The sequence below is a fragment of the Acipenser ruthenus genome, chromosome 31 (genome assembly GCF_902713425.1).
Source record: "Acipenser ruthenus chromosome 31, fAciRut3.2 maternal haplotype, whole genome shotgun sequence".
NCBI lineage: Eukaryota > Metazoa > Chordata > Actinopteri > Acipenseriformes > Acipenseridae > Acipenser > Acipenser ruthenus.
Genome location: NC_081219.1, coordinates 12,842,802 through 12,870,631, shown reverse-complemented (window position 1 = coordinate 12,870,631; position 27,830 = coordinate 12,842,802). Strand labels below are relative to the sequence as shown.

Sequence of the window (27,830 nt, the reverse complement as noted above, 5' to 3'; positions counted from 1 at the left end):
TAACAAAAAAAACTTTTAATTTAGACAGTATGCATGTTTGCTAGTACAAGTTGTAATTCTCTTAGCCACTGGATCAAAATACAGTACCGCAGCTGTGTCGTGTACCAGTGGCAGCTCATCGTTTCTTTTCTTACACTCAAGGACCACATTACAGTGCATTACAGTGCAGGCTCAAGCCCCATCTCAGACAATCATTGCCGGATGTCTCTTCCCAGTCACTGAAGCTACAAGCAAAGGCTGTCTCAAAGAGAAGCTGAAAGTCGTCCTGCAGGACACCACCTTCGGAACGGAGGCCATGGAGACAGGCTCTTGGGGGGGGCAATGACGGCGGCGTCTCTCTCCAGCTCTTCCAGAGACCTGATCCACGCTCTCACAGAGCGGGGGTGTTCCGCTAAGGCCAGCAGGGAGCAGTTTGGTTATGCCTGCTGTTTCCTGACTTTGCGTTGGCCTGGCTTTCTGTGCATCTTCAAGCCCGTCTTCTGCTTCTGCTTGTTGGGAGCTGCGGACTCGATCCCGCTGGAATATTCGGAGCGAAGGATCTCAGCCATTCTCTCCTTGTTGCTCATCTTCTTGACAGGCCTGGGAAACAGAAGGTGTTTAAGTGCAGTAGTTCTGCTGCTTTCTCCAATGAATACTAGCTGTGCTGGTGGCTTAATAAATCACAGTACATTGTGTTGGGGAGCACTGTAACACTTTTTGGAAACAGTATTAAATTCCAACTAAGGCACGTGATATGTAAATTAACAAATAAACTTGCACCCCATTACATTTATCCTGCCATTCCTTCTACAGGGATAAGGCATTGTTGGAAACAAGATTTTGCGTTCGCATCATTAGATATATCTAATCTGCGTAAGGATTTTTCCATAAAAAAATAAAATTTAAATAAAAACAGCAGGAACATTAAGACTAGGTCATACACCATAGATGAACTGCAGATTTCAACCATCCGACTGCAGCTTAATCCCGCCCCCCAAGCAAACACGACTGGAAGAAAGAGATGAAAGGTGCTTTTGAAACAATCCCCCAGCCAGCAGTAACAAAGCCATGTCCCACAGCAGGGGGACAATGTAAAACAGGCTGCCCTTAGATCGGGAGTGATTATTTGATCAATAACTCCTGGCGTTCGTGTCCGCCTCGGAGCAAGGGCAGGGAGGAGAGGGACAGGGGATCGGAGCCCCAATCCCCCTGGGGGCCCGTGCCAAAGCCTTCATTCCAAAGACAAAAGCCACAGAGGGGATAAGCAACCTGGTCTGAAAGGGGGATGCCCTTTGCATTTAAAGGCTCAGATTTGTCACTATGCATTTGTATCTCTCCCGTAAATGCGCTTTCCTTCCACACTGACTCCTGCTGGTAGAGGTAGGTATAAGCATGTGCAAATTACAAAAAAGGTGACTATAAAAAGTATTCTTTACACTCAGTCATTTCCACTTGATGTGTGTGTCTTCTATACATGCTTTACTGTGCACGTAATTCAACACCACGTAACTCCCAATGATTCTCCACTCTCAGCTATCAAACCCTCTCACTCCTGTCGCTGGTCCCCTTAGTATACATGAGCATCACATTTCTCTACACTTCTTTAACTCTAAACTAGCGTGTTCTTCTTTACTTCATAAGAATGTATTCTTGCATTAAAAGCTGGTGGTGGGAGTCGGGAGGCGGTATGCATTATAAGGTTTAAGGTAAATTCAGCCTGGCTTTAATTCTGGTGCAGGTCACAAGCAAAATGAGTTTTAACAGTCTGAACAAAGTCCACAGTGGAAAGCAGTCCACATCACAAAACCATCCCGCCTAGTATTATATAGCTGTGAGTTTCTACTCTTTCTCATATTTACAGGTAACCTCTGCTCCCAATAAGCACGGAAATCTATGGAAAAGGTATAAAAACACAACAATGATCATGTGCAGCGCTTTACTGTCTGCCTGTAATGCCTCAGTGAGTATTTACAAGATTATATGAATACAGTATATTGATGCCTATGTATGTAAGCTCATGTCTAGGGCTTTCCGTGCCGCTTCTTGCTGGTATATTCTTTGGACTCAAAAGTGATTCAGGTGTCCATGAGGAGAGGCTCAGCCTCTCCTGTAATCACCTCATTAAGAGCTGTCTGTTGGGGGGCTGGGCTAGGGCAGGAGAAAGCTGGAGCCACAAACACCTGTAATGAAGTCTCACCTGCCAGGAGCAAGGTGTCACTGCTGGACGTAGTGGCTGAGTGTGTGTGTGTGTGGGGGCTTGTTTATCACACATTCTGAGCCCTAGGAGAAGACCTCACTTGATACATGACTTGTCCCGATTCTAAATGGGTATGCGTGGAAATCATATCAACCCCAAAGGAGATACACATCTCATTTGCAAGGGGGACCCTGGCTATAGGTAACTGGAGTAAAGAAGCCCTTTTGCAATTACTAGACTCCCAGTCAAACCACTGGTTTCCCCGACGCCACCTCTTCATCCAGCTGGCAACAAGCCCAGTGGGACTGGCTCTTTGTCCCGTGTGATGGGTTCATTTGAACTTCTTTATCATGTTGACTCGATGCCAATTACTGGAGGAAAATAACTCTAGAAAAAGCCAATTAAAGCTACTGCGGGCTGCAGAGAGCTGTGTCGAGATGCTGCAGGGGTTAAGTGACCGCTAATTGGTCCTGAGAGTCTGACGCTGCCCGCTGTGCTGCCAGCCTCCAGAGCTGACCGCTCATTAACCTCCTGCCTCCGAAGACGCGACCTTCACCTGCAGCCAGGCAGCAGGATCGCTGGCTGACCTCAACCTGACCGGGGCTCCAAAGCAACTGATACAGGGAGAGGGCAGAGGAGCTGGGCTTCTTTAACTCTCTCACTCCCTCTCGTTCTCTCTCTGAGTCTCACACAGGTGATGTATAGAATTTCACACAAGAGTAGTTACGCTAGCCGATCTTTCTGTCCGAACAGAAGTTGCCACTTAAATCCTGAACCAATGCTGTTCAAACGAAATCGGAAAACTAAAACTCCTTACTCAGTAATGTAGAAACATTATGTGTTTTGTAATACTACCATTCCATTGTATAATTTAAATAATAAAAAACAGAGATTATACAGAGATCCCTGTGTTATACTGACCGGCTCCAAGATCTCCAACACTGACTCGGTATTGACCGAATCTATACTGAACTGATCAAAATTATATAAATCAACACTGGATTCTCAAGATCCAGTATGTTTTCCGAAGCTACATGCAGAACATAAAAGTCACAAAACTAGAGAAAACTAAAGAGTTGTAATAATGGTTCCTTGGGGAGCAGCACAAGCTGCCAGGGTTAATAACGAGTATCTAATATCCAATATGTGTTGATTCAGAGGGAGGTCTGCCCCTGCTCTCTGCCAATCCAGGATGCCTCTGGGGAGACTCACTGATCACCTCTTACCAAACAGACAGCGGGACTCGTAATCACAGCCAGGCCACGGCTTGCACGCTGACCCCCTGGAGCATAGGTGAACGTTACTGACCACAGAGTGGTATGTGTGGACAGGGCTGGCTTCTCAGACTCATTAATGGTGTGAAATACAAACAGCACACCACAGCATTTCCTGCAGGTGTGTGCTAGTCGGGGTTAACCCTTCACCTGCCAGAAAGAAAAAAAAAACACAACATCTACATTTTTTTCCAGTCTTGAGTTAGCACTGCAGTACTAATGAGGCGAACTGTTACGGACGCAGGACATTACTATTACTAACTTAATTAAACTTTTGAAAAGACAGCGTCTTACAAAGCACTGTGACGTTCGACTGTTCCCATCCTCTAACTGATCTTTTCTAGTATGTAGACTTCACCTTCCTGCACTGCCCAAATGCCTTAACCTGTGTGCATGTCATCTCAACCCCCGCCCTCATTGTGGGCATACATGTGCCAAACTGTGTGGCAGAGTTCTGACGTGGGCTGCACACCACGAGCATCAAACATGTGGCAACAAAAGCCACCAAACCACCCAATATACTTTACTCGCTACTGAAGTGGATTTTAAACTCCAGTTTCTAATTTCTAGTCTTTTAGCTCTGCCAAAAAGAAGGCAGCTAACCGCCTGCCAAAATTTGGCACATAAGCATTCTGATCACTGAACTTAAGGGCTGTATCCCCTCCTCCCTCCCCCTGCTTGAGTTCTTTGATCCGATATGAATGCAAGCACTCCCGTCTGCCAAGTCAGTACCCAGACCCTCCAGCTTAAACCACTCGAGGGGCCAGGACCCCAGAGCACCAGCCCAGCGAAGGCATAAAGACGCGCTGTGCAGGTCCGGCCACGCTAAAACAAACAGGCACACCCATGCCATGCAACTCGCAGTCTCATTGGCTTCTCAGTAGGAATGCAGTATAACAGCAGGATTGAAACGTGATCATTTTGCTGTAATGTGCATCAGTATGAGCTGCTCTCCTCCCTGGGACTCCCCTCTCAATGAAGGGGTGCATTATCCTGGTGGGCATGTCATCGGAAATCACTTCTGAATGATTCTAAACGCACAGAAACAACACCTCAATAAAACTGTCCCTTTGCTATAATCAGTAGCACAGCGTAACGGTCTATTTCGGAGTTCTCTTACACAAATGCTGACCAGGACTCAGAGATCCAACAAATGTTGCAGGTCATGCATTCAGTCTCTATGCAGACAGACAGGGATGACTTGATACACACACAGATTCCCAGGTTACAGACAAATGTAGATTATGTTTTATGGACAAATAATAAAGATACACATATATCTACAGAGAGGCGAACAGATGTATAGAACAACAGTAGAAAGGATAGATCCATCGATTATAAGACAGGAAGAAGGACTCAGAGGTAAAAGAATGTGGTGGTGGCAGATATATACTGTACAAACAGAGTGAAAGTAGTACAGAAACAGAGAGAGAGAGAGAGAGAGAGAGGGGGAGTGGATAGGTTGATGGTTACCACGATAGATGGAAGATCGATAAGCAGGGCCTGTTCGTATACATTATACAGCAGATTCAAGAGAGACACAACACAGGCTCGCTGCAATTACAGCCTGTCAAGACCCAGAGCTAACCTGAGCAGCCCTGGATATAGGAGCTCTGCATGCTAATCAGGGAGCCGTTTCTATACGGGGAAGGTGGACATTCAGGGTGGAACAAAGGTGTGGAAATGAAGAGGATTCTCCGCTAGCTCTGCAGCTGTCAGGCGCATCTTTATCTCAGAGTCTCTCGTGTTACAGAGCTGGTCCCTGAATCACTGGCAGCTGCACCTCAGACCAGCCAGCCCCACACCAGGGCCCCCTCGGACTGAACTGCCTGTCTGCTACAGGGCTACTGCAGTCTAAGCCCCAGCGAGACGAGGCTTCTCCCCAAAGCCAGCTCCACACCTACCCGATTGGGAAACGTGTTGCTAGTAATTAATCTGTGTTACAAAGAAGATGAACGCTGCTTTCAAGCGATCAAAAAAAAAAAAAAAAAAAAAAGACGTTGTGAGAGCCATCTACAGTTCATGTCTCTCCAGTGTATTTCAGTGTTGTTGCCTCCAGTGCTTTACCTGTAGTTTAATTTAAATAAAGACTTTTTTGTCTGTGCAGTTTCTTTATGGCAGGGTCTTGAAAGGAAAGTTTGCTAGACCCTCCTCGGCACTGGCTTGCACCTGCTTAAACATGTAAAGTAAAATTGCAAAGCCTCTATAAGGTAATGTGTACAAGGTTACCTAGGCTCGATGTTACAGGTTAATATACCCAAGTACAGTTTACGATCTAGTCTTACACTTAATTATCAAGTGCCTTGGAGAAGGTCCTGCGTTGGCATTTAGTTACAGCATGGAACAGTCTGGACTGGAGCATACAGGATGCATCCGATAAATAACCCAAATGTATCAGCTAGAACAATGACTGCAATTCAATTTTAATGAGCAGGTTCCGAGAATGATCAAAGTGTTAATGCTCCCAGATTGAATGTGTGATGATATTGGGGTTTTTTAGAGCAATGTTCTTTTTAATTATATTCAATTACTGTTCCTGGTCATCTTGCCAGGCCTCGATCTCAATTGGGTTATTCCTGGTTAAAGAATAATTAAAATCAAAGTAAAGTTAGAAAATACTTCTGCTATAACTAAGTTTGGTATGACTGTGATCAGGTGTGCCTGCCCTAGCGATCGATCTCCCACCCTACCCTTCCCCACTCCAGCCTCTCACCTCTTCTTCTGCTCCTTGGCTTTGCTGTGCCTGGCCTTGCCCAGGCTGGCGCTCAGGTTCTGTGGGGCGTCTCTCAGCCCAAAGCTCTTGGCCGCGTGGCCCAGGTGGAGGGTCTTGATGTGGAAGATGTGCTTCAGGCTGGCTGGGTACGTGGCGTAGCCTCTCACGAACGACTGCAGGGCTGGAGACCGAACAAACAAAAAAAAACTACATTTAAAGCCCTTGTTTGTTTATTAGTTTCTGTCTTCAAGAACACACAAGCACAGAACAATATTACCACTTTCCATCTCCAACACTGCAGCTTATCATACAGTTTTCAATACGTGAGGATTTTCAGGGACTGTGAATGGAGTATTAGTCTAAATCAGTGATACTTATTTGTGGCAGGCAGTCTATTCCAGGACCTTGTTTACTGAACACCAATGTTCTCTTAAACAAATCTTTTGAAACGCTCAGGTTGCAACAGCGCTCTGATCTGCTCAATTCAACAATTAAGGAAGCAGACGGTCCTGTACTGTAATGTACTGGAAGATCCACATGTGTGTGCTACTGTTTTAAGTCTAGCACCCTGTTCATACCACCAAAAACATTTCCAAATGATCACATTTTGAAAAGCCAGTTGTGTAAGGAGTCAAAGGGGAGTGCATGGTTTTATTACGTTTTGATTGCGCACTACTGAGCTAGTGTGGTATAATGCAGCCTACCCTACCTCCCATCACAACCCAAGATACTCAGACTTAGATTGAATCCTGCTGCCTCCCAATTAAAATAATCTTTGCAAACCACTAAACCACCTTGTTGGCTGATAAAGTTTATATCCCCTTCAAAATAAAAAACGGCTTGTTGTTTTATATGAAAGTCCTACCCTTTCAGTTCAATAATGTTTGATAGATGTATTGCCGCCTTGCTATTTACTTCGTTTTTGCAGAAGCCATGGCAGTTTTCGGGAGCCGTGATTGACTGAGTTATTTTCGTGTGCGGAGATGGATTGTTAAAACTAGGAGGCTAATGTCTGTTTGTTCAAAGTTTATGTGAAATTTCCCGGGAGCGCTGTGGGACCGAGCGTTTATGAACTGTAATAAAAAAAGAGTCATTTTCAAGGACGGCCCTGGTGTAGCAGCGAGGGATTCGGTTAAGTCTCTGTTTGCTGGGGGAAAAAAAAAAAAGCGCTTTCATTTCTGATCAGCGAGATCTGCAGCACGGAAAACATGACTCTTAAACAGACAGCAACCCATTTCCAGGGCTACCAGAAAAGCTGATATCCATTTCTGTTCTTGCATATCCTATACAGGGATGGGAGTAAGACTCTCACTGCATAGCACTTTGATCCATTCCTGGTTTCAGTAGGAGTGTAAATCAGACACAACTGAGCTTGTTACCTATACACTGCGGCTTATCAAGCTCATAGTAAAACCTGGAATGGGTGAAACTGCTTTGCAATAGGAGGCTTATTTCCATCCCTGGAAATGGAGACGGACCTTTCTTGGCTGCCTGGACGTTCTCCTCGCAGGAATGGACGAAATTCTCAAACTCCGTCTGTAACACTGTGGCCCGCTCTCGCACTTCTTGTTGCACAGCCCCATGGGATTTCTACAAAGAGATGAGGAAAAAAAACACACACACAAAGACGACTAAATAATTGAGGCAGTTTCAAACAGGAATAATAAAGCAGGTTCTTAAGATTTTAATAAGAGTAAAATGAAACAGCAACCACCTAGGGGCCGGCTGGGTTAATCCCTTCAATATTACTGAAAATCTAAAAAGAAAAGGGAGAGATCTGTGCCTCAGAGACGAGGCCATCTCAAGCCAGCGTGATTACAGTTTGCCTTTTCTGCCTCCTCCGACACACTTAACGAAGCCTGTAACTGGTCACCCATTACAATGGGCTGAAATCTCTACCTGTTGGAGGTAACTGTAAACACCTGATACATATCTCTGTGACAGCCTGTTTGAAGTCTGCAGAGTAAACCCTTGGCAGAACATTCGGCAACTTCTCAAATCAGAAACACGCATTCACAGTAACTTTCTGCTTGTAACTGTTTGGGGCTTTCTAATAGCGTTAAATTAACGGATTTGCTGGTCAGACCGACATTCTGAAAAGCACTGTAGAGACTAAAATATAACACTCAGCAGTGTGTGTATGCGTTTGGATTAGTGTCGCTATTGCATTTTCATCTAGACACACCGTTCACCTGCCAGCGACTTAAAACAGGACAGAGGAGGTAGAATTCTCTACACAGTACATGGCCTGTGTGCTAATACAACTGCGTGGGGCTGTCCGAGAAAAACACATATATATTTAAAAAATGATATATGCGTGCCTATGTGTGATTATATATACATCATTTCATTTTTATTCTTTTTTTAATATCACACACTGACACATACACTATATAAACTGACATATAACACATAAAAGTATTCATGAGATTAAATATATATATATTTTTTTAATATTTTTTTCTTCATTATGAATATTTTTATTTATGTGGTAAACGCAAACACATATTAAATACATGCATATACTCAATATATTCATAAAACATTTCTCTGCATCGTCAGTATTTCAATATCAATACAGTTTCAATGTATATATATTGTTTTTTTGTTTTTCTTTATATGAATGAAAATGACTGCCCTTTCCCCTGCTGGATTGAACAATCCTTCAACCATAATAATAAAGAAACTGTTTGAAATGAATAAGCAGGAGGCATCATGCCTGTGGATGGATGATTGAATCAGGGTCGACTCGGTCCAGATATACACAGCCTTGTATATCTAAATCTATATCTGTAGCTATATATTCCTAAACAGGCAGAAATCCCAGTTGAGTGTAAAACAAACACAGTCAGGCCCTGATCTCTTGGCTGGTTATTGTGTAGCCCTCATCACTGAGCTCTGCGCAGACCCTACAGCCTGGCGGATACACGGCCACCCCAAATCCAATATAGAGAGAGAGCCTGGAATTACAGGCGCGGGTTCCAAAAGGAAATTAAAGCGGGATTAGGACTGGACGGCACTTGCTAGGGTTTCACGTGTTTGTTTTTTTGTTGAGCGGTGCTCTCTGTGTTTCAGTGGATTTAGTGCTGAAGCAGGGAGGCATTGAATAGAATGCAGACCTTCAGGACTCAATTGTATCAATTCGATATCCTCTGGGAATAGTCTTATTAATAATGGGGGGGGATTTTTAATAAGAACTTGTTTCCTTTGAATGACACCCCCCCCCCCCAGCCATAAATTAGAATGATTGATGAATACGTTGCATTTTCACTGTTTAATGTTAATTATCCTGTACATAAATGCCTTTGTTGCTAAAAGGAAAGGTTTACTAGTTCACTGCAAGATCAGTAATGAACTCCTGCAAGTATCTGGCTTGTGTAAATGAACACCTACCTTGTTACCCCATTGCCCCCGTCCTTTAACCCCGTCTTCCAACATGAGGCTTGCTAAAATATCTTCCATCTTCATCTCCGACATGCTGGAAGACAGACATTCGAATTTTTCACACATTAGTGCCGCGTGAAACAATGAACACGCTGCTCAAACAATCTGTTGATTGCAGCTTTGATTTTTCAGATCAACTGAACTCATGCAACCTCTCAGGTAGGGTGAAGGAATACAGCTTGATGCTGAGTTACAACAACAACAAAATAAACACTGGAAATAATGACTAGCTAACAGGGCAAGAAACCAGCTTCAACAACAAGCTGTTGTGCCCTTCACATGACATGCGTCCCATTTCTTTGTTAGGATCTTCTAAAGAAATGAAACACATTGAAGCTCCCGCCTCTCTCTCTCTAACACTGGAGGGAGCTGGCACTCCGCAGGGGGGAAACACACTCCCCGCGCGGCTCTGAGGAACTGTCTGCCATCACTCACTTACTCATCCTGTTCTAAATTCCTCTGTGTCGTTTCTAAATGCAATTGTGCATGGTGCGCACTGCTATCATAACCTTTCCCAGAAGTACCTGAACAGCATTGTGTCTCGTATTTAATCTACCTAAGAAGTGTTGAGCAGAGATTTCTTTCTGTCGCAAGAAGCAGAACTAAAGCTGGCTCAGGAGCCTTCTCATGCTCTGGTCCCTCTAAGTGGAACGAGCTTCCTTTGGACACACTGTAACTGTTTTAAAAATGAAACTGATTTTATAAGGATCTGTCAATATGTGTTCTTTGAATTTTTTTCAGGGGGATAACCGCTAATCTATCGCTCAAGTGTATATCTGTTGTTTTGTATATTTGTTGAATTAATAATTCTGGTTCACTTTTTTAATTAAATTAAATATATATCTTGGTATTATCTACAGAACAATAAACGTATCTGTTGGCAAAGGGAGAGTACGGAGACGAAACTTCTCTGTTGTAATAACCCCACCATCCTTATTTCTTTCTTTTTAATGTATCATGCATGACATTTGTACACACACTCTTGTCCTCGTTCACTCCGTTGACTATATCAATTTATAGTTTTGCCAAAGCCTCCATCGAACAAAAACTTCTAGGTTCTGGACTGAGAACGATTCACGGCTGAACAGGTTTGAATTACAGGTTGGCTGACAAACAGAGACAGGTGTACCGGAAAGAAAAACACAGCCCAGAAAATCTGGCTGCCCTCCCAGTGCAATAAAAAAAGGTACCCGCGTCCATCATGCCAACCAAAGAACGAAACTATGAGAGGTTAAGAGAGGGGAGGGGGTTCGGAGGTGAGCAGCCCAGTCCAGCGGCACATGCCTGAAGGTGAAAGGGGCTCCTGCTCCCTTGAACGGTGAGGATCACTGCGTTATCAATTATACAAAGCACAGTCACACAACGCCTCCCGGCCCTGGTGCTAAATTAAGCTGTCAGCGCTGTCTCTATGATTTCCCCTTCATAAAGGCAGACGGCAATTTACAGTGACGGCACTTGCTGCTGCTCGGTGATGGCTGCCTATCCGAATATTCTGGGTAATTTGTCAGCCCTCGTTGATGTGCACACTGGCTCACCGTGCACCTTGGACAAGAGGCAAAACAGAGATTCACCTTCCAAAAACGAGCACAGAGGACTAGCAGTTCAGCCTGCTTTAGCTTTGCAGCGTGCCTCTGTGCCGGCGTGGGACTCTCGCCCTTCGAATAGGGCAGGGCAAAGAGCAACAAGGACTCACAGACTAGAGCTGTCCATTTCTGCTGGCTGTTCAGGTAGCAATCTGATGCCACTTCGGTGCAAATCAATGCAATTATCTCTAAGAAATCAGTCCAGCAAACTAATCACTCAAACCCATTGAGATGCGCATCTCATTTTATTTGTTTATTCGGTTTTGGTCCACTCGCCAAAACGTCCGCCAGCCAGCTGCTAGTGACCTTGGAATAATAGCATGCAAGCAGTAGTACAGGGCTGTTGCATCTGACCTGATGTTGTGAGAGCCCAGCACCCCCAGGTAGTCTGTCTCTGTGGGGGTCAGGAACAGCAGGCTGCTCCCCTGTGTGCCGATCCGCGCGGTCCGCCCCACGCGATGCACATACTCTGCGGGCGAGGCCGGGGCTGTGTACTGCAAAACAACGGCCAACATGTTACGGGGGTTGGGGGGGGGGGGGCGGCGTGTCTCTGTGTGGGTTTAACACAGCACTGGGATTCCCCCGAGACTGCACAGCCTCTGTTAACTCGTAGGAGACACAGCGATTGGAAATACGAACTATGATACAATCAGATACTGATACAGATTATCATGAAGTTTGTTTTTTTTCCCAAAAGACAAGCATGATGAACAGCACTGCATTTGTATTTTACCTTTTATATATACAGCAGGGATGGAAATGAGACTCCCATTGCATAGCAGATTGACCCACTGCTGGTTGTACTATGAGTTTGTAAAGACACACCTGAGCTTGTTACGGAGACACTGTGGTTAATCAAGCTTGTTGTAAAACCTGGAATTGGTGAAACTGCTATGCAATAGGAGTCTTATTTCCATCCCTGTACAGTACAAATTCAGTAAAAGTCTGGGATCATTTGCTTTACAAAAGAAGCTAATCTACAAACTCAAGAGAGGCGTTCAAACAAACATACCTGAACAATCCAGGTGACCTGGGGCAGGTCCAGCCCACGCGCTGCCACATCCTATCAATACAATACACAATAAAGAATTACACCTCAGGTATGTAATCTATATGTTATATACAGTATTGATTTCTGAATCTCACTTAGAAATGGGAAAGGGCAAAGTTACAGATGAACAGAGCAGGGTCATTTCAATAGATTTTGAGCAGCTCTGCTTATGCTGTTATAAAGTAACAATCAGTGCTTCTGCATTGAAGAAGCTGTTCAGATGATGCACTGAGAAAAAACAGTAATATCGACAGATCCTTTATAGACATACTGTCGCTAAAAAATACATCATTTAAAACGCAGTGTACAGTACGTGTCTTCTACCTCCAGATCTAGTAGTGAGCTTTAAAGATGGGCTAATCTCTCCTCTTATATAAATAGCTTGTGTTGCTGTCGCTTGCTGGATCGTGGCGCTCTAACCCTTCTGTCCCCGATGCTGCAGCCAGGATAAGCTGTGTCTTGGATTGGCACATTAGGTAGCCTGGGGTCTGGCACAGCGCTGGCCGGGAGTACAGATGGAGGGCAGAGCCGGGCACTGCCAGCCTGTCAGTCGGATTAAAACGACTCATTTATTCACCAAAGAATCTTGCAAAGCGACTGAACCGAGGGGGGAGAGAGAGCTCCTAACTGCCCCCCTCCCCGCGCATATCATCCCGGGCTGCCAAAAGTCATTACTGCCGTGTGCGGAAGGCGGCCGGCAGGGTGGCGCCCCCCGGTGGCTGGGCGACAGATTGCACCACATAATCGGTGGCAGTGAGACGAGGGTGGAAGGCGATTGGCTCAGGCAGTCAGGAAACAGGCGCCGGGGGGGCCAGTGAATGACAAGCACTCACTGAGTGACCTTTCGCTTCAGGTGAATTACTTAAAGGCAAACCGACTCTTATTTTTTAAAAGATTTATTTGGCATAGACAGTGTAAAGTATATACAGAAAAAACCCTTTCTGGCTGTGCTATATTTATAATAACCGCATTTACAGTAACATCTTTTCTTCTTGTATCTAGTAGACATCTTAACAGGATTCAAAAATATGTTTTCTGCTCTTTTCTAGTTTGTTAATTGTGCAGTTGAACCTGTCATTTCTGATTTCTGATCCCTCTGTATGTACAACGCTACAGAGCTGCCATGTTAAGACACCCCCCCCCCCCCCCCCCCACACGTCTACTGAGGGGGAGACAATTGTATAATTCTGAAATTCATTTTAGTAAGCTGGATTACGTTTTTCATTTTCTTCCTCCCTTCTCACTGAATTAAACAGTGAAAAGGGACACTCGAGCTAATAAAGTGTGGGCATTACACTGCGTTTCAATTCTGCTATTCGCAGTACATCACCGTAATATTAAAGCCGTAGAATATTGTTATAATAATAATTTTGTATTAGTATTTGAGGTAGTTAAAATCATAGTGAACAAGAGGGCTCCCTGTGCGCTAATCGGTTGCAATGTCATAAGCCGTGGCTGCCTGTTTGGGGGTGCACCTTGGACAGGACGGGGTTAAGGAGCGGCGCCTGATGAGAGATCAACCCTCTCCCTTTTAAGCCTCGTTCCGTGTCACAGCCGGGGGGAGGAAGACGGAGCTTAGAAGGATTTTATCAGGTCTAATTACTCCCGATAGCTGTAATTTACAGGTTGGCAGCAGGGGAAAGCGGCAAGATTCACACTTTTGCAGGTCAGCATCTGTCACCGTTCCGCGGCAAATGCCACCTTGGGCAGCGAGCGAGCAGGAGAACGGTAAACAACAAACCGCGTGTGACAGATTAGCAGCGCGGGCTAAAGGACTTTCCACTGACAGATCATTTCTCTCGCTCCTTGAGTTTGTTTTGCGGCAGCTGTCACCAATAAATGAAACGGGGGTGTTTGGTTTCATTTAGAGGGAGAGAGATGAGGAACAGACAGTGACCTGCATAACAGCAGGGTTGTTGTTTTGTTTTGGTTTCGAAAGAGGTGACGGAAGGTTTTTTTTTTTTATTTTGTATTGCTACTTGAAAGAGTGAAACAGGTTTATGTCCTGTGGCACTGGAATGTGGAGTCGCAAGTACAGAGTACTAGCATATTAATTAAATTCCTTTAAATACGAGTGCTGACATAATGTACCGAGTGTCTGTGCTCTTGTGTGAGGGAAATATATATATATATATATATATATATATATATATATATATATATATATATATATATATCTATCCCCATTCATCAGGCTTGACCATCATTTTATGTGATATACTATGATTTTTATGTGATATCAGCCATCCCACGTCCGCATCTAATCTTAACCTGTAATAACGATATCTCTCAGCTGCACCGCATTATCAGCCTGCTTTGAATGAGCTTGTTAGAGTGTTTCAAGTTAAAGGGATGATCTCAATCTAAACGTCCATAAAAACGTACTTGGGAGCCAGTCAAAGGACCCGTGCCATGGTACTGTGCTCTTCCACTCTGTTGCACAGAGTGCTTCACCGTGCGTTAAAACACTGTGCTGGCCTCCTCGCTGGTCTTGGCAAGTTTGTTTTCAGTGCCCTCGAACTGTTTCGTTTGTCGACTTACCGTGCAGAGAAGGATGCCAGACTTCACCTGGGAAAACTTCTGAAACACCTCCGTCCTCTCCTGCACAGAGAAGAGTTCATTTTACAATACTGACAGACAGCAAACTGCATGCACAAACAGAATTATTACACACAGCATACATGCAGAATCGTACTGCAAAAACTTCACATGAGATGACAAAGAGGAAACATATTCAAGTATTTATTCAGCATACTGTATGCACATCTCCACATTTACTGTTACATTCTGTATCTACTAAGGGCTGGTCCTGTTGTCTATTCTTTAATATCTAAATATAAAAAAAACAGCAGATTAGCGTGCCAGCCTCCCTGCCCCAGTTCCCAGAAGTGCCATATGGGAAGCCCAGTTTAGTTCCATTAGTGCTCTTAATGCGAGAACAAAAAAGGTGTGATTGCAGCGCCGGTCCCAAGCAGCCCTGCTGTCCCCTGGCACTGCCCACTGACAGCTGGGTGAAGAAGGGCTCAGCCAGCCTCGGCTCCGAGCAGGGCAGCAGCTAAAACACAGGGAGGCCGCCCAGCACACACAGAGCAGAGGGGAGACTGGGAGGGACCGGCAGGCACTGAAGCCTCGAGGTTAGAACTATGAACTCGGAGGCCGTGTGGATTAGAGGACAGAACCGGCAGGCAGATTCTAGACATAATATACCACCTGGACGTTAGGGACTGGGAGGCTGTGTGGCCTAGTGGTTAGAGCAGGGTCTTCAAACCTGCCGGGGTTCAGAAAAGTTTGTAGGGGGGGTCTTGGAACAACCACATCATTTTTGTATCTTTGTTAGATTAAAGATTAGACAGCAGTGTGGTTTAGGGGTTAGTACCGAGGACTGGAAGGCAGTATACTGGAGGAAAAGCGAGTGGTCCCCACCTCCTGCTCCATGTTGCCATGCAGTCTCATGAAGTCCAGCAGAGGGCGCTGGGGGGACACTGCCCCGCTCTTCTGGTTCTCTGCATTGTTACACAGAACCTCCTTGAAGATGGCAAAGAGGAATTCCACAGACTCACAGCTGGAGAGAAACACAATAACTTTCTGGCCCTTCTCATGCTGTATGGAGGGGTGGGGGGGGGGGAGAACAACGGAGAATTAAATAAACAGGATTCTTTCTAAAACACTGAAAAAAAGATTATTGTTAATTTAAAGATTAATGCTAATTTAGCCCAGTGGACAAATGCCAGTGGCTACATCCATGTTACTATGTTGCTCAGCACAGGAAATGCCAAACCAGCCCCCCACCCCAGAGCTTCCGCTCACCTTGCACTTCCCCAGGAGGAAAGCTGCCAGCGTGACGAGGCGCAGTTTGCTGGGGACGACCACCGCGTGCTGCCGCAGCTTCTCCGGGACGGCGAAACTCTCCGAGAGACCTCCGGAGGGGGCCCCGAGTGAGGCCCCTCCACCCCCCCGCGGCTCCGCGGGTGCTTCAGCCACCTGGATGCTGACTGGCTCCTTCATACAGATACCTGCCAGTTTGCTCACACCTGCTCTCAAAACACAGAGAGCATCAGTGAAGCGCTCCCTCCAGTCTCCCCATTCGAGTATTCACATGGTAGTTACGATGCAGTGGCCTGAAATACCCGAAGCGGTCCAAGTTTTTTTTTTCAACCAGGCACTGAATATTTGTTTTAAACATGCATTGCTTTCCAACGCTCACAGTAGCTGCAGTCATTGCTCTAGTCTTTGGACCTGGGTTGCAAACCACTGCTGTACTGAATCAGGGCTGTATGCGGGCCCATCGCATAGCGGTTTGATCCGCTCCAGGTTTTACTGTGATTTTAATAAGCCTGAGCTTGTTACCTATCGAGCTCGTAGTAAAACCTGGAACAGATGAAGCTGCTATGCTAGGTGTCTTGTTTCCATCCCTGTTTCGGGACCGGCTGTATTACATTCCGCTGCTGTTTAGATTAATAAAATCGGATTTGAAGAGACTTCATGAAGTGGGGATCCAGTGTCTTACCTTCTGTCATCGTGGCAGACAGCAGCACGTTCTGTCTCTGCTCCCGCGCAGCATTGAGAGCGTTCAGTATCACTGCGACGTCCTTTTCAAACCCCAGGTCCAGGATCCTGTTCAAACACACACACACACACAGAATGTACCCGTCACACAAGAGTAAAGGAAACCACGAGCGTGAAAAGAAGAGGAGACACTGCTCCCGTCTGCTGACCTGTCAGCCTCATCCAGGATGAGCCACCCGACGCAGCTGAAGCTGATGCTCTTGGTGTTGTTGATGTGGTCGACCAGGCGGCCCGGGGTTGTAATCAGGATGTTGATCCCCTTTCGCAACCTGTGGGCAACATCCAAGTGCAGGTTACTTCCTGCAGCGAGCAACGACCATGCAGCAAGCTTCTGAAGTGGAAGTGACCGCTCACCTTAAACACCTGAAATGACCCGCTTTGTGACAGAGCTTCCCGTCTCTTACCTGGCCTTCTCTGACTTGCGTTTCTCCCCACCCATCAGGACTCCAGGTACAATCCAGGTGAATGGCTGTGAAACGAGAGGCAGGCAGACACAATGAAAATCAAACTTCTGAAACAGACCCTATGAAATATATCCAGTTCTCTCATCCTTTAAACTGAATGGACATGTGCAGGACAGGGACTGTGTTGAGTGGAGTCCTCCCCCCCCAGATCGCTATACTCCAATAGATACTCAGCCATGGCGCTGGTCCCTATAAGCCTCAGCCCGCCCCATCTACAGCCTCACCTTCAACAGTTTCTGGATGATGTTGAAGCTCTGCAGGGCCAGCTGTGGGGAGAGACAGAAGAGAGACCCGAGTTAACAGTCTGCCTGCAAGATCACTACCCCTCGGAGGACTGATAGTGCCTGGGAAAGATCCAGCCATGCTCTTGATTGAACTAGATCACAAACTTTCAACAAACTACTTCTTCTTTGAGAGAGAGACACCGTTGCGTTGAAGACGACTGATTGCAACGCTCAGGGATAAAATCAACGTGTGCCAGGATGGACTAGAAACAGCAGGAATAAGACTAAGCAGTTTGAGTAGGTTTTTCTACAGCTGGGCAACGGTTTGTTATACTGAAAAGTCAAGCCCAGAAAGCTGTTGCCGATTGGGTCTATAACAAGACACAGAATTTTGATCATCAAAAAGTATTGGGCTTGCCAGTAGTCTGATATTAGTTTTTCGATGTAACAAATCTTATACTCTTACGGAAAGGCCAAGTATGAGCTTAAGGGGTCCTGAGTTTAAAGAACCTGTAGACCTGCTTACAATGACCACTCAAGGGACCATAGACAAGCACTACAGTATACACAGGTATACTATAGACAGGTGCTCTTTAATACAGCACCGCAGATACAGACTGGGTGTCTACAGCACACACGTTGCATTGTACAATATACAGTGTGCAGGTGCCTGAAGGAGATTTAAACAATGCATTTATAAGGTTATGAATGTACCTCTCTGGTGGGGACCACAATGACAGCCAACGGCCCATCGCTGCGCTGCAACGAGAACAACAAAGTCCATCAAATCCTCCCATCGGATGTATTTTTTTAATGACTGGACGCCGTTTGCCTTTTAGACACAGTGCCGGACTTGTGTGCCGTGTTTGAGCGCTTGGTTTAACATTATCTGCCCAGGTTTGACATGCAACAGAACTGAGTTTTACCATCCCTGTCCAGTGAAGGAACTGCACTGTGATATAGTACCATTGGAAAGGGACTAAAGATCCATTAGCATTCTGTTATGCCCGTGTCACAGCACGAGCAGGAGCAGTAATCTGACCCTACAGGGTATTTAGTTTTATTTAGTGATGCGCTGTAACCAGTTATAAAAACGTACAATGCCAGTGGTAAATGAATAATTGAAAGATTTTAAAAGCATTGTTTTCATGCCTCAGGTTCAGCAATCAGCTCCAAGGACTCTCCAGTTACAAACGCAGCACTGATACTCACTACCAATTTAATTAAGCAACTGGCTGGCGATTTAACCCGCACTTTAGAGCCACGAAGACGTTCCCTGAGAAACTAGAAGAAACACTAGAACGTACTGTTTGTTTTTCCTGATGAAATGACTAACGGTTCATACAAAAATAATGGAGAGAAAAAAAAAGTCCTTACCTGGATCTTGGGCTGCACAGCCTGTAAGGATTGCACCAATGGGATTCCATAAGCGAGGGTCTTACCTGAAGATACAAGCGCACATTCAGCCAAAGCACTGTGATAGCACTAACTATACTGCATCAGACTCTCGTAAATCCCAACCACCCAAACATCTCATCCACCGTGTCACATCAGCAACACCTTTACGCTTAAAATGTTTGTCATTTGTAATTATCTGTGCCTAAGAAACTGCAAAGCTCATCGAGACCTCAGTTTCTAAGCAATGAAACAGCAATCTAGTTGTGTGTGGAATCTCCCATGTCACCCCGTCTCAATATTTAACAATTCTGCTTCATAGACCATGAATGTGACGTCTCTCCCAAACAGACCCCTGCAGGGTTAAAGAACATGGTATAGGAAATATTTTCTGCTTTTGTTGATAGTACAGAAGTAATAATAACCAATAATAATCTGTAAAAATCTAAAATTCACTGTCTACCTGAGCCGGTCTGGGAGCGAACCACAGCGTCCCGCCCATCAAGCAGTGCTGGGATTGTCTGCTTCTGGACACTAAAAAGAAAAACACATGAAGAGACGCAGGAGACAAGAACACTGAAGAGCGCAATCACTCCCTTTTGGAGTCAGAAACAACCTCCGCACAAGGGAGCCACGGCATCCGATAAACAGGTGAAGAAAATATTGAAAAAGTGAATTCTTTGAAGCCAACAGTGCAGGGATGGAAATAAGACTCCTATTGCATAGCAGTTTCACCCATTCCAGGTTTTACTATGAGCTTGATCAGCCACAGTGTGTATAGGTAACAAGCTCAGGTGTGTTCTATTAAACTCAAGAGTAAAAGCAGGAATGGATCAAACTGCTTTTGCAATGTTTCCATCCCTGCAGAGGATTGAGTTAATAAAAACATACCTGGTCATACTGGACACCTTCAACACATTGTTCAGAGTGGAGAGCTGAGAGGAAAACGGCAAACCAGAGAAAGAAATAAGAGGGTTATTCTTTTAAAAAGATACCAAGTTAAATCACAAAGGCCTTACGATACATTTACCAGCCACTGTCTCTGCTATGCTTTTAACATGCTAAACTGCAGTAAAAAAGGGAGGTAACTGTAACCGCAGTTACTACATCGGGTCAATAAGAAGAAATGGGGTTTCCATTCAAGCACTGACCAGGTGGGGGTGCAGGTCCAGTTCACTGAACGAGTCGCTTGTGAACACCTTCTCCTTCAGCGGGGCCACCGCAGGCCTGGGGAGGAACGACAGCAAGCAAACAAACAGTCAGCGACCCTGCTGTGACTGGAAATATAAAACTAGAGCAATCAGCATTGAGACGATGTGGATCGCCAGCCCCTACATCCTCCATACACAGCGTGTACACACTGTAGAAAATGTAAGGGTTACAATCGAAGTGTCCTACATCGTTAGAGCCTCAATAACAAAGAAAGTGTCATCCCTCCTCTCCAGGTAAAAACTGAAGCGTGATTTAGTAAGAAGAACGTGCACTTCTGATTATTCCCCGACTCTGGTATTCTTTCTCAGTGTGCTGAAGAATATCCCGAACCAGGTTTCCTCACCTGTGGATCTCGGGGATCTCTGGGTTGTTTCTGAAGAGGGACGAGCTCTTGATGAACGGCCTTTCCCCTCCCTCTCTGTCCTCCCAGCCAGCTGTGTGGGTCTGGGGATGGCTTTTCGGGGTTCCCTTGCCCTTCGGGGCGGTCTCTGGAGTTCTGCCCCCCTCTTTCACCTGCTTCTTGGGATGGATCTTTGGCAGGGATTTGGGGGTCCCCTTTTCTAGTGTCGCTTTCTCTGCAGTCTGGGGCACCCTCTTTGCAGGGGACCCTGGTTTCTGTTTCGAGGGGGGCCCTTCCAAGTCTCCTCCCTCTGCAGCTCGCTTTGCAGCTTTTCTGACTTTCTAAAGCAGGAATATAAAATCTGCAGCGTTAGGCTTCTGGTTTGTTTATATCCAGGACAGTAAATGCTTTCCTAACAGCCTATTAATGCAAAAATGTGATTTGCATACATAAGAGATGTGCACCTTTGGGATCTTCACCAGCCTGAAAAATCTGATCTAATTGTCAGCAGAATATCCTTCGCTTTGTAAGCATAACAGTTCTGGAGATGCATTCCCTCCTCGGGCAACACATGCTGCTGTGTTTTAAACTTTATAAAAAAAAAATTACCTTTTAAACTCCAACGTTAACATGCAGCGCAAAACAATTTTAGATTAGCATTTATTTAATCAACATTTTCCTGGGATGAGACAACTCGGGATACACAGTAGGTCTGCTCAATTAAGCAGCTGGGTATGGAAAGAAGTCACATGGAGGTGGATACGGCTCTTGGTTCAATCTGGGATTTGCCACGTTAGATTAATATGACAGTGAATCAGAAGACACCAGTTCACTAAACCCGTGCTCCAGTTTGTTGACCATCGCCACTTAAGACAGGGACATAATGTATTTTTATCCTTATCCTGTTTCACATTGTAAATTGAAATGACATTTAAGTACAAATTCATCAAATGGCACAAACACAGAGATTAAGAGTACTGAACAGAAGATTCATCTTGGGCTACATCAGTACTGTGTTACAGATTATTGTGGACCACTGCTCAGAAAATCAGAAAGATAGTCAGATCGACAAATAGATAGAATGTACCCATTTATCAGCAAGCTTGAAGGATTTCTGAAACATCTTGTTCCCCTTGTGAAGCACATGGTTGTCACTGATGTTCAACATTAACCCATCTTCTGCCATTTTAGCACAACAGGATAAACCGTCCTAATAAAAAAAGACAGCTTTACTTTTGTTCAAAAAAGACAATTTAATGCAAGATTAACGAACAGGGAAAATTAAACACACACCCCCTAATGATCCTCATTTTAAATACATAGCTTTTTATTCCTCTGTAAATTTGTTTCAAAATACTGGTTTTTGTTGTTTTTTTAAATGTGGTTTGGATAACCGTGGTTGTGTTAATTTTACACCAGCTCTCCTTTTTTATAGCAATACTTTGAACGTTTGATTCCTCAAATATAAAGTTTTTTTTTTTTTTTTAATGTTATCTAAATAAACCTTTTGGTGCCATATCATTATGAAAAATTAACGTGGACAACCCAGATTTCTCGTTTTTATGTATTGTTGTAAATATGAATTTCACTAAACGCGTACTAATTTGTAGGACACGCTGTCTAAGAGTACTAGTTAAACATTGAGACTCATCCCCAGAGTGTTGTACTGGTAACTGTATTACAAAGTTAATAAAAGACTCCATCGTGGACAACCACTGAAAACGTTACTGCTCTATCCGAATAATCCGAATATTAGCTTTTAGTATTATAAACTGAAACACACCGATTTAGTTCAACGATCCGTACTGTACCTCAGCTTTCTGTGACTGGAAACACGTGTAATCTGTAATGAGTAAGGACCTCTATAATGGCTATCACAAACTCCAGATAAGAATGTGCGACAGTGGCACATTTTACTTTCAGATCTCTTCAAATGCCCCGTAGATATTTTATTTTTTACTTAACCGTATCTTAATCCTTTACCAACTTCAAAAGTCATGAATTTTTAATCTATAATATTTTTAGTGGAATTATCACGTGGTCTGTTGATAAAATTACAAAAGCAAACTGTAAATTAAATATTGCGTTGACAGTCTGTTTCAAGCACTATGCTGCTATTTGTTTTATATTTTAAATATATATATTTTACGTAACAGGCAGAAGACTTAACAACTAAACCAACCACTTCTCCCAGGTCCTCGGTTGTGTTTTTTTCCGGTTGCCCGACGTCACTCTGCTCCCGCCTTCTCCGTCACTTCCTGGATACGCGGCTCTAATTCTCCTATGGAAAATGGCGGCGGCGAGCTCAGAGCGGGCTCTGACCGAAGAGGAACCTGAACTAGAGGCAGAAGAGAAGCCCGAGCCGGACCCATGGAGGGGACTGGGGTCAGTAGTCAAACGGGACCCCGAGGTGAAGCTGCAGAGCCCCGTGAGCGGCTTGGAACCGCTGTCGTGGTCCGAAGACCACCGACTCTCGGCCTCCAGTACCAGCAGCATCTCTTTATTGGAAATCGTTTGCGACGTCCACGGCTACGGGCAGGATCTGGTCATCCACAGAACAGCCATCCCCGTCCCGGAGCGCACCTGCGTGCTCAAGGTAAGGGTCGCTTCATACGACGGGAGCGTGTAGCGATAACCGAGCACGCTGCGCATGCCGCGTCGTGTGCACGCATGTTTTGGTTCGGCGTGCGTTGTGTATATAAACAAAACGTGGAGTGTCTCATGCATGCTTGCGTTGCTGTCGGGTAGGTGTTTTCCTTGAGTGCTGCATGCTAATGAAGGCATTCTAATAAAACAAACACACAACAAAAAATAGCGTATTGTGTTTATTTCTGTTTAGACACTTATTGCCAGTAGCTTATATATCTGACCATGCCACAACCCGCAGCATCTGTCAACAGTAGCGATAACTAATTACAGTCGCTCAAGTGAAATCAAGTTTTGCTACCGTATTATAAGTCAGCACTTGATATCATTAAAATAACAACTTTTATGCTTTTTTTAAAATAAAAATGTGTTTTTTTCTAGTTGTAACACGAATAATTATACAGAACATTACCTGGTTTTATTTGAATGGTTCGGACGAAATGTTCATTTGATCTGTACACTGCGCCCATCTAATCTGTCTGTCTGTTTGTCTTATTTGTAGTTGTTAACAATATAACATAATGTTGTCCTTTGCATGAATACCTGGACTTCTCTGCACAAAAACTACTGCACTAGACCTGTGATTGCACTGCACCCATCACCACTACATGTGTGAAATCAATATAACAAAGTATTGCGTGTGAGATATTGAAATGCATGTAAGGGAGAAGTAATAACCACAACTGAAACAAAGGACACAGTGCAATAATAATTACTCTGCTCACATGGGGGCATAGTAACTGTTCACAGTAAAGCATCATTTCTAATGCTACTGGGGTGTCCATTGTAATGCCTTTGGAGGTTCAGAGCTGATTTGTGAACTTGCAGTTCAATGTGACGGTGGTGTGAATGCCCCAGGTCCTAGTAAGAATCGCTCTAACTGCATTGTGTTTCTTGCAGGTGGGCCCTGAAAAGAAGGTGGCTGAGATCAAGGAGATTTTCGCCAACTCCAAAGACCCGACGGTCAGCCAGCCTTTCATGCTGGACCGGCTGCTGAACCCCGAGGGAGGGGCGTTGACACCCCAGCGCGGATTCAAGTACACCAGCTGGTCCCCGCTGGGCTGCGACAGCAACGGCCGCTGCCTCCTGGCTTCCTTGACTCTGGACAACCAGCTGACCATCCATGGCAACCTGAACCGCCTCCAGTGGACTTCCTTGGTGAACCTGACAGAGGTGTACGGGGAGATGCTGGAGGAGAAATCCTACCAGCTGTCGGGGGCCGAGGCTCCCTGCGGGGAGCTGGAGGACCTGCCCGAGTTCCAGCGGCGGCACCGCATGCAGTGCCCCGTCCGGATGGAGTGGTCGAGCGTCTGCACCACCCAGCAGGTCCAGACCAACAACGAGTGCAAGGACGTGGGCACGGTGCTGCTGGCCGTGCTGCTGGAGAACGGGGACGTGGCGGTCTGGCAGTTCCAGCTGCCTTTCCTTGGGAGAGACTCCATCGTGTCCTGCAACACCATCCAGTCGGGCGTCTCGGCGCCCAGCGTGCTGGCGTGGTGGGAGTACGAGCACAGCGGGCGCAAGATGAGCGGGCTCATCGTGGGCAGCTCGGTGGGGCCCGTCAAGATCCTGCCGGTCAACCTGAAAGCGGTCAAGGGCTACTTCACCCTGCGGCAGCCCGTGGTGCTGTGGCAGGAGACAGACCAGATCCCTGTGCACAACATCAAGTGCATCTCCCTCTACCACCCTTACCAGAAGTGCAGCTGCAGCCTGGTGGTGGCCGCCCGCGGCTCCTACCTCTTCTGGTGCCTCCTCCTCATCTCCAAAGCCGGCCTGAACGTCCATAACTCTCACGTCACGGGTCTGCACTCCACGCCCATCACCTCAATGACTGCCAGCCGATACGGGGGCGCCATATACACGTCCTCGGTGGATGGCAGCGTCAAAAAGCTGACGCCGATCTTCACGGACTTGGCGGTGATGTTTGAGCAGGAGCTTATCCGCTTGCCCGACGGTGTGGCTGGTCGGCGGACGCATGGCATCACCACCAGCCCCAACGGGGCGTATCTGGCCCTGGTGACCACAGAGGGACTGACCAACGGGTTGCATCCGGTCAGTCGGAGCTACCGGGTCCAGTTCGTCACCCTCAAGACCCCCGACGAGGCTGCTGCTGAGCTCCTGGAGTCCAGCATCCAGAACCTCTTCAAGCAGGCCGACCTGGTGGACCTGGTGCGCTGGAAGGTGCTGAGGGACAAGCGCATCCCTTCCATGCTACAGGAGGAGCTGGACGAGAAGGTGCACACCTCGGGCTCCACCTACCTCTGGAGGTTCAAGCTCTTCCTCTTCAGGGTGCTCTACCAGTCCCTCCAGAAAGCCCCCTCTGAAGCCCGCTGGAAGCCCTCGCACGAAGACTCCAAGGTCTTCATCAGGGAAGGGGGCTCGGCGGGGTCGACGGGGAGAGGAGGCGAGGAGGAGGAGGAGGTGGAGGGGGATGAGGAAGAGGACGGGGAGGAGCCCACAGCCTCCACCTCAGAGGGAATGGGAGGACAGAGTCAGGAGGACAGCGTGTCGGAGGAGCAGATGAGCGAGATCATTGCCTGGATCGAGGCCGTGGAGTCCCACCTCACGCGGGAGCACATGAAGAGGGTCCTGGGGGAGGTCTACCTGCACACCTGGATCACAGAGAACACCAGCATCCCCACCAGGGGAGTCTGCGACTTCCTCATGAGCGACCCCACCTACGAGGACAGGGCCGCCAGGGTGAGAAGAGGAACTCCTTTCTTTCTATTTATTCATTCATTTATGTACTTATTTACTTGCAGATAATATGCTTCAAACTACTGGACTATACTCGCATGCCAAAGTGCACACACCAGCTTTGTGTTGTGCGTTAAATGTCAGCATTATTATGTATTGGTAGTATTGCAAGTCTGAAAGGAGTCGTTAATGTACTTTACGAGTATAGATTTGGAGTAACTGCACCCAAGTAAGAGGGCCTTTTGCCCTTTAATTGTTCCTCTGTCTCCAGGTGCTGATTGGTCACATCTTCAAGAAGATGAATAAGCAGACGTTTCCAGAGTACTGCAGCCTCTGTAAGGAAGTCCTGCCTTTCACAGACCGTAGGCAGGCAGTCTGCTCCAACGGACATATGTGGCTAAGGTAAACTTGCGCTGCTTCACTTAAATCCCTTCAGTAAGAGAACGGGTTCTTCTTTAATTGGTTAATAATGCTGGGTAAGCCTGGTCTGTTATTCCCTTTTTGTCAGGTATTATTGCATTAACACTGTAGGATTTTCAAGCAGTCGGATTCGGAGGCATTGTATAAATTACATTTAATTTAGGGGTGGGAACATCAGCTGCTGTTTGATATGAAAGCCTGCAGACGTAGGGACTTCCTCAGCTGTGCCTAGGTTTGTATCCAAGCCTCAAAAGCAGAGCTGGAAAGCTCGCTGTTTTATTTTGAACGTTCAGATCCCAAGCTGACTGGGAAAATCTAAACATTTTGATTCTGAAAATTAACGCAAGCGTACTGACTCGTTTGATTTCCTTTTCTTGTTTTTTTTTGGTCCCTGAGTCTGCGTCCCTGCTTTTGCAGAGCCGGGACGTCATGTTCTTGTTGTAGCTCTGCCAGTCTCAGGCAGGCGTCTCGGCTGCTGAGGCTTTCCCTTTAGAAGCGCTGCTACATCAAACGCAGGCACGGCACTCTGTGTTTGAAACATGTTCTCTTTCAGGTGCGTGCTGTCATACCAGGCCTGTCAGACGCTGTCTTACAGAAGGTGTTTGTTGCAAGACAGCATAGCCAGGCATCCCGTCCCTGATGGTAAGGATCTTCCGTTACTCTGTTGTGTGGGCCAGCCTATTTTACAAACTGTTTAACTGGACCTAAACGCTTGTGCTATACACTATACACTGACAATCCCATTATGTCTCATACCAAAGTAATCTTTTGTAATTGCTGGAGAGTTTCTCAGTAGTGTAATGTTTTGAAACCATTATTTCTTTTGCTTTTTTTATTTTTAGAAATATTTAAATGTACACTAGTCAAGTAGGTTCTTCTGAAGTATATGGAAGCAGTATAAATATATTAAAAAAAAAGCTCAGGGCTTGAAATTCCCGTTGCATAGCAGTTTAATTCAGTCCTGGTTTTACTGTAAGTTTAAGTAAGCTATGCCCGAGCTTTTTACCTGCACACTGTGGCTACTCAAGCTCGTAGTAAAACCTGGAATGGGTGAAACTGCTGTGAAAGACGTCTTGTATTAAAATAATTCAAATGTTGAATTAGTATTTATTTTTTTCTCCAGACCCCGATTGGATAAAACGGATTTTGCAAGGACCTTGCACTTTCTGTGACTCCCCGCTGTTCTAACTAAAGGACTCCTGTATGGTTTTAGGGACTGCTGTGGGAGAGACTCTGCTTTTTGGAAAACCAACCTCCTGTCCAGACAGTTTAACTGCCACATGCCCTTTTATTTTTTTATATATATATGTATATTAAAAATCCCATCAATGTAAGTTATGGGTAATTTGACTTTCCAGTTCAGAACTCTGGTGCAGAAAGTGTGATGAACAAGGGTTTGAGAAATCTGTACACCCCACCCTCTCCTCTCCTCTCCTTGTTGGCTCAAACGGAAAGTAGATTCTGTATAATGTTCATGAAGGGGTGTGTAAGTGTTCTGTATGTGATTGAGACCTGTCAAACATCTGTGTGCTTTACCCTTTATCAATATAGTGAGTAGAAATGGCAATGGACCATTTAGTGTTCAACGGGCTTAGCCAGTGCTTCACATGTTAAAGGATCTGTGC

General features: G+C 45.7%; 2 protein-coding genes across 4 annotated transcripts; one reads left to right on the top strand and one right to left on the bottom strand.

Moving 5' to 3' along the window:
• On the bottom strand, nt 1-22,683 carry LOC131696574 (probable ATP-dependent RNA helicase DDX31). 3 transcript variants are annotated; one of them, XM_059005373.1, is made up of 21 exons: nt 22,625-22,683; nt 21,530-21,652; nt 20,446-20,783; nt 20,042-20,117; nt 19,782-19,825; nt 19,354-19,424; nt 18,873-18,937; nt 18,210-18,254; nt 17,496-17,537; nt 17,212-17,276; nt 16,957-17,076; nt 16,749-16,855; nt 16,049-16,272; nt 15,665-15,841; nt 14,783-14,842; nt 12,203-12,253; nt 11,545-11,684; nt 9,557-9,641; nt 7,642-7,753; nt 6,164-6,344; nt 1-579 (listed from the first exon to the last, which is right to left on the bottom strand). In XM_059005373.1, the coding sequence occupies exons 2-21, from the start codon at nt 21,626-21,628 to the stop codon at nt 417-419; spliced, it is 2,265 nt and encodes a 754-aa protein (XP_058861356.1). In that variant the 5' UTR covers nt 21,629-21,652; nt 22,625-22,683; the 3' UTR covers nt 1-416. The 3 variants fall into 3 exon arrangements, with proteins under 3 accessions (XP_058861356.1, XP_058861354.1, XP_058861355.1); XM_059005371.1 differs by lacking the exon at nt 22,625-22,683 and adding an exon at nt 22,226-22,577; XM_059005372.1 differs by lacking the exon at nt 22,625-22,683 and adding an exon at nt 22,254-22,577.
• Nucleotides 22,642-27,706, top strand: gtf3c4 (general transcription factor IIIC, polypeptide 4). The gene is made up of 5 exons (XM_059005370.1): nt 22,642-23,038; nt 23,989-25,788; nt 26,057-26,187; nt 26,759-26,847; nt 27,329-27,706. The coding sequence occupies exons 1-5, from the start codon at nt 22,733-22,735 to the stop codon at nt 27,391-27,393; spliced, it is 2,391 nt and encodes a 796-aa protein (XP_058861353.1). The 5' UTR covers nt 22,642-22,732; the 3' UTR covers nt 27,394-27,706.
• The last annotated feature ends 124 nt before the right edge of the window (nt 27,707-27,830 follow it).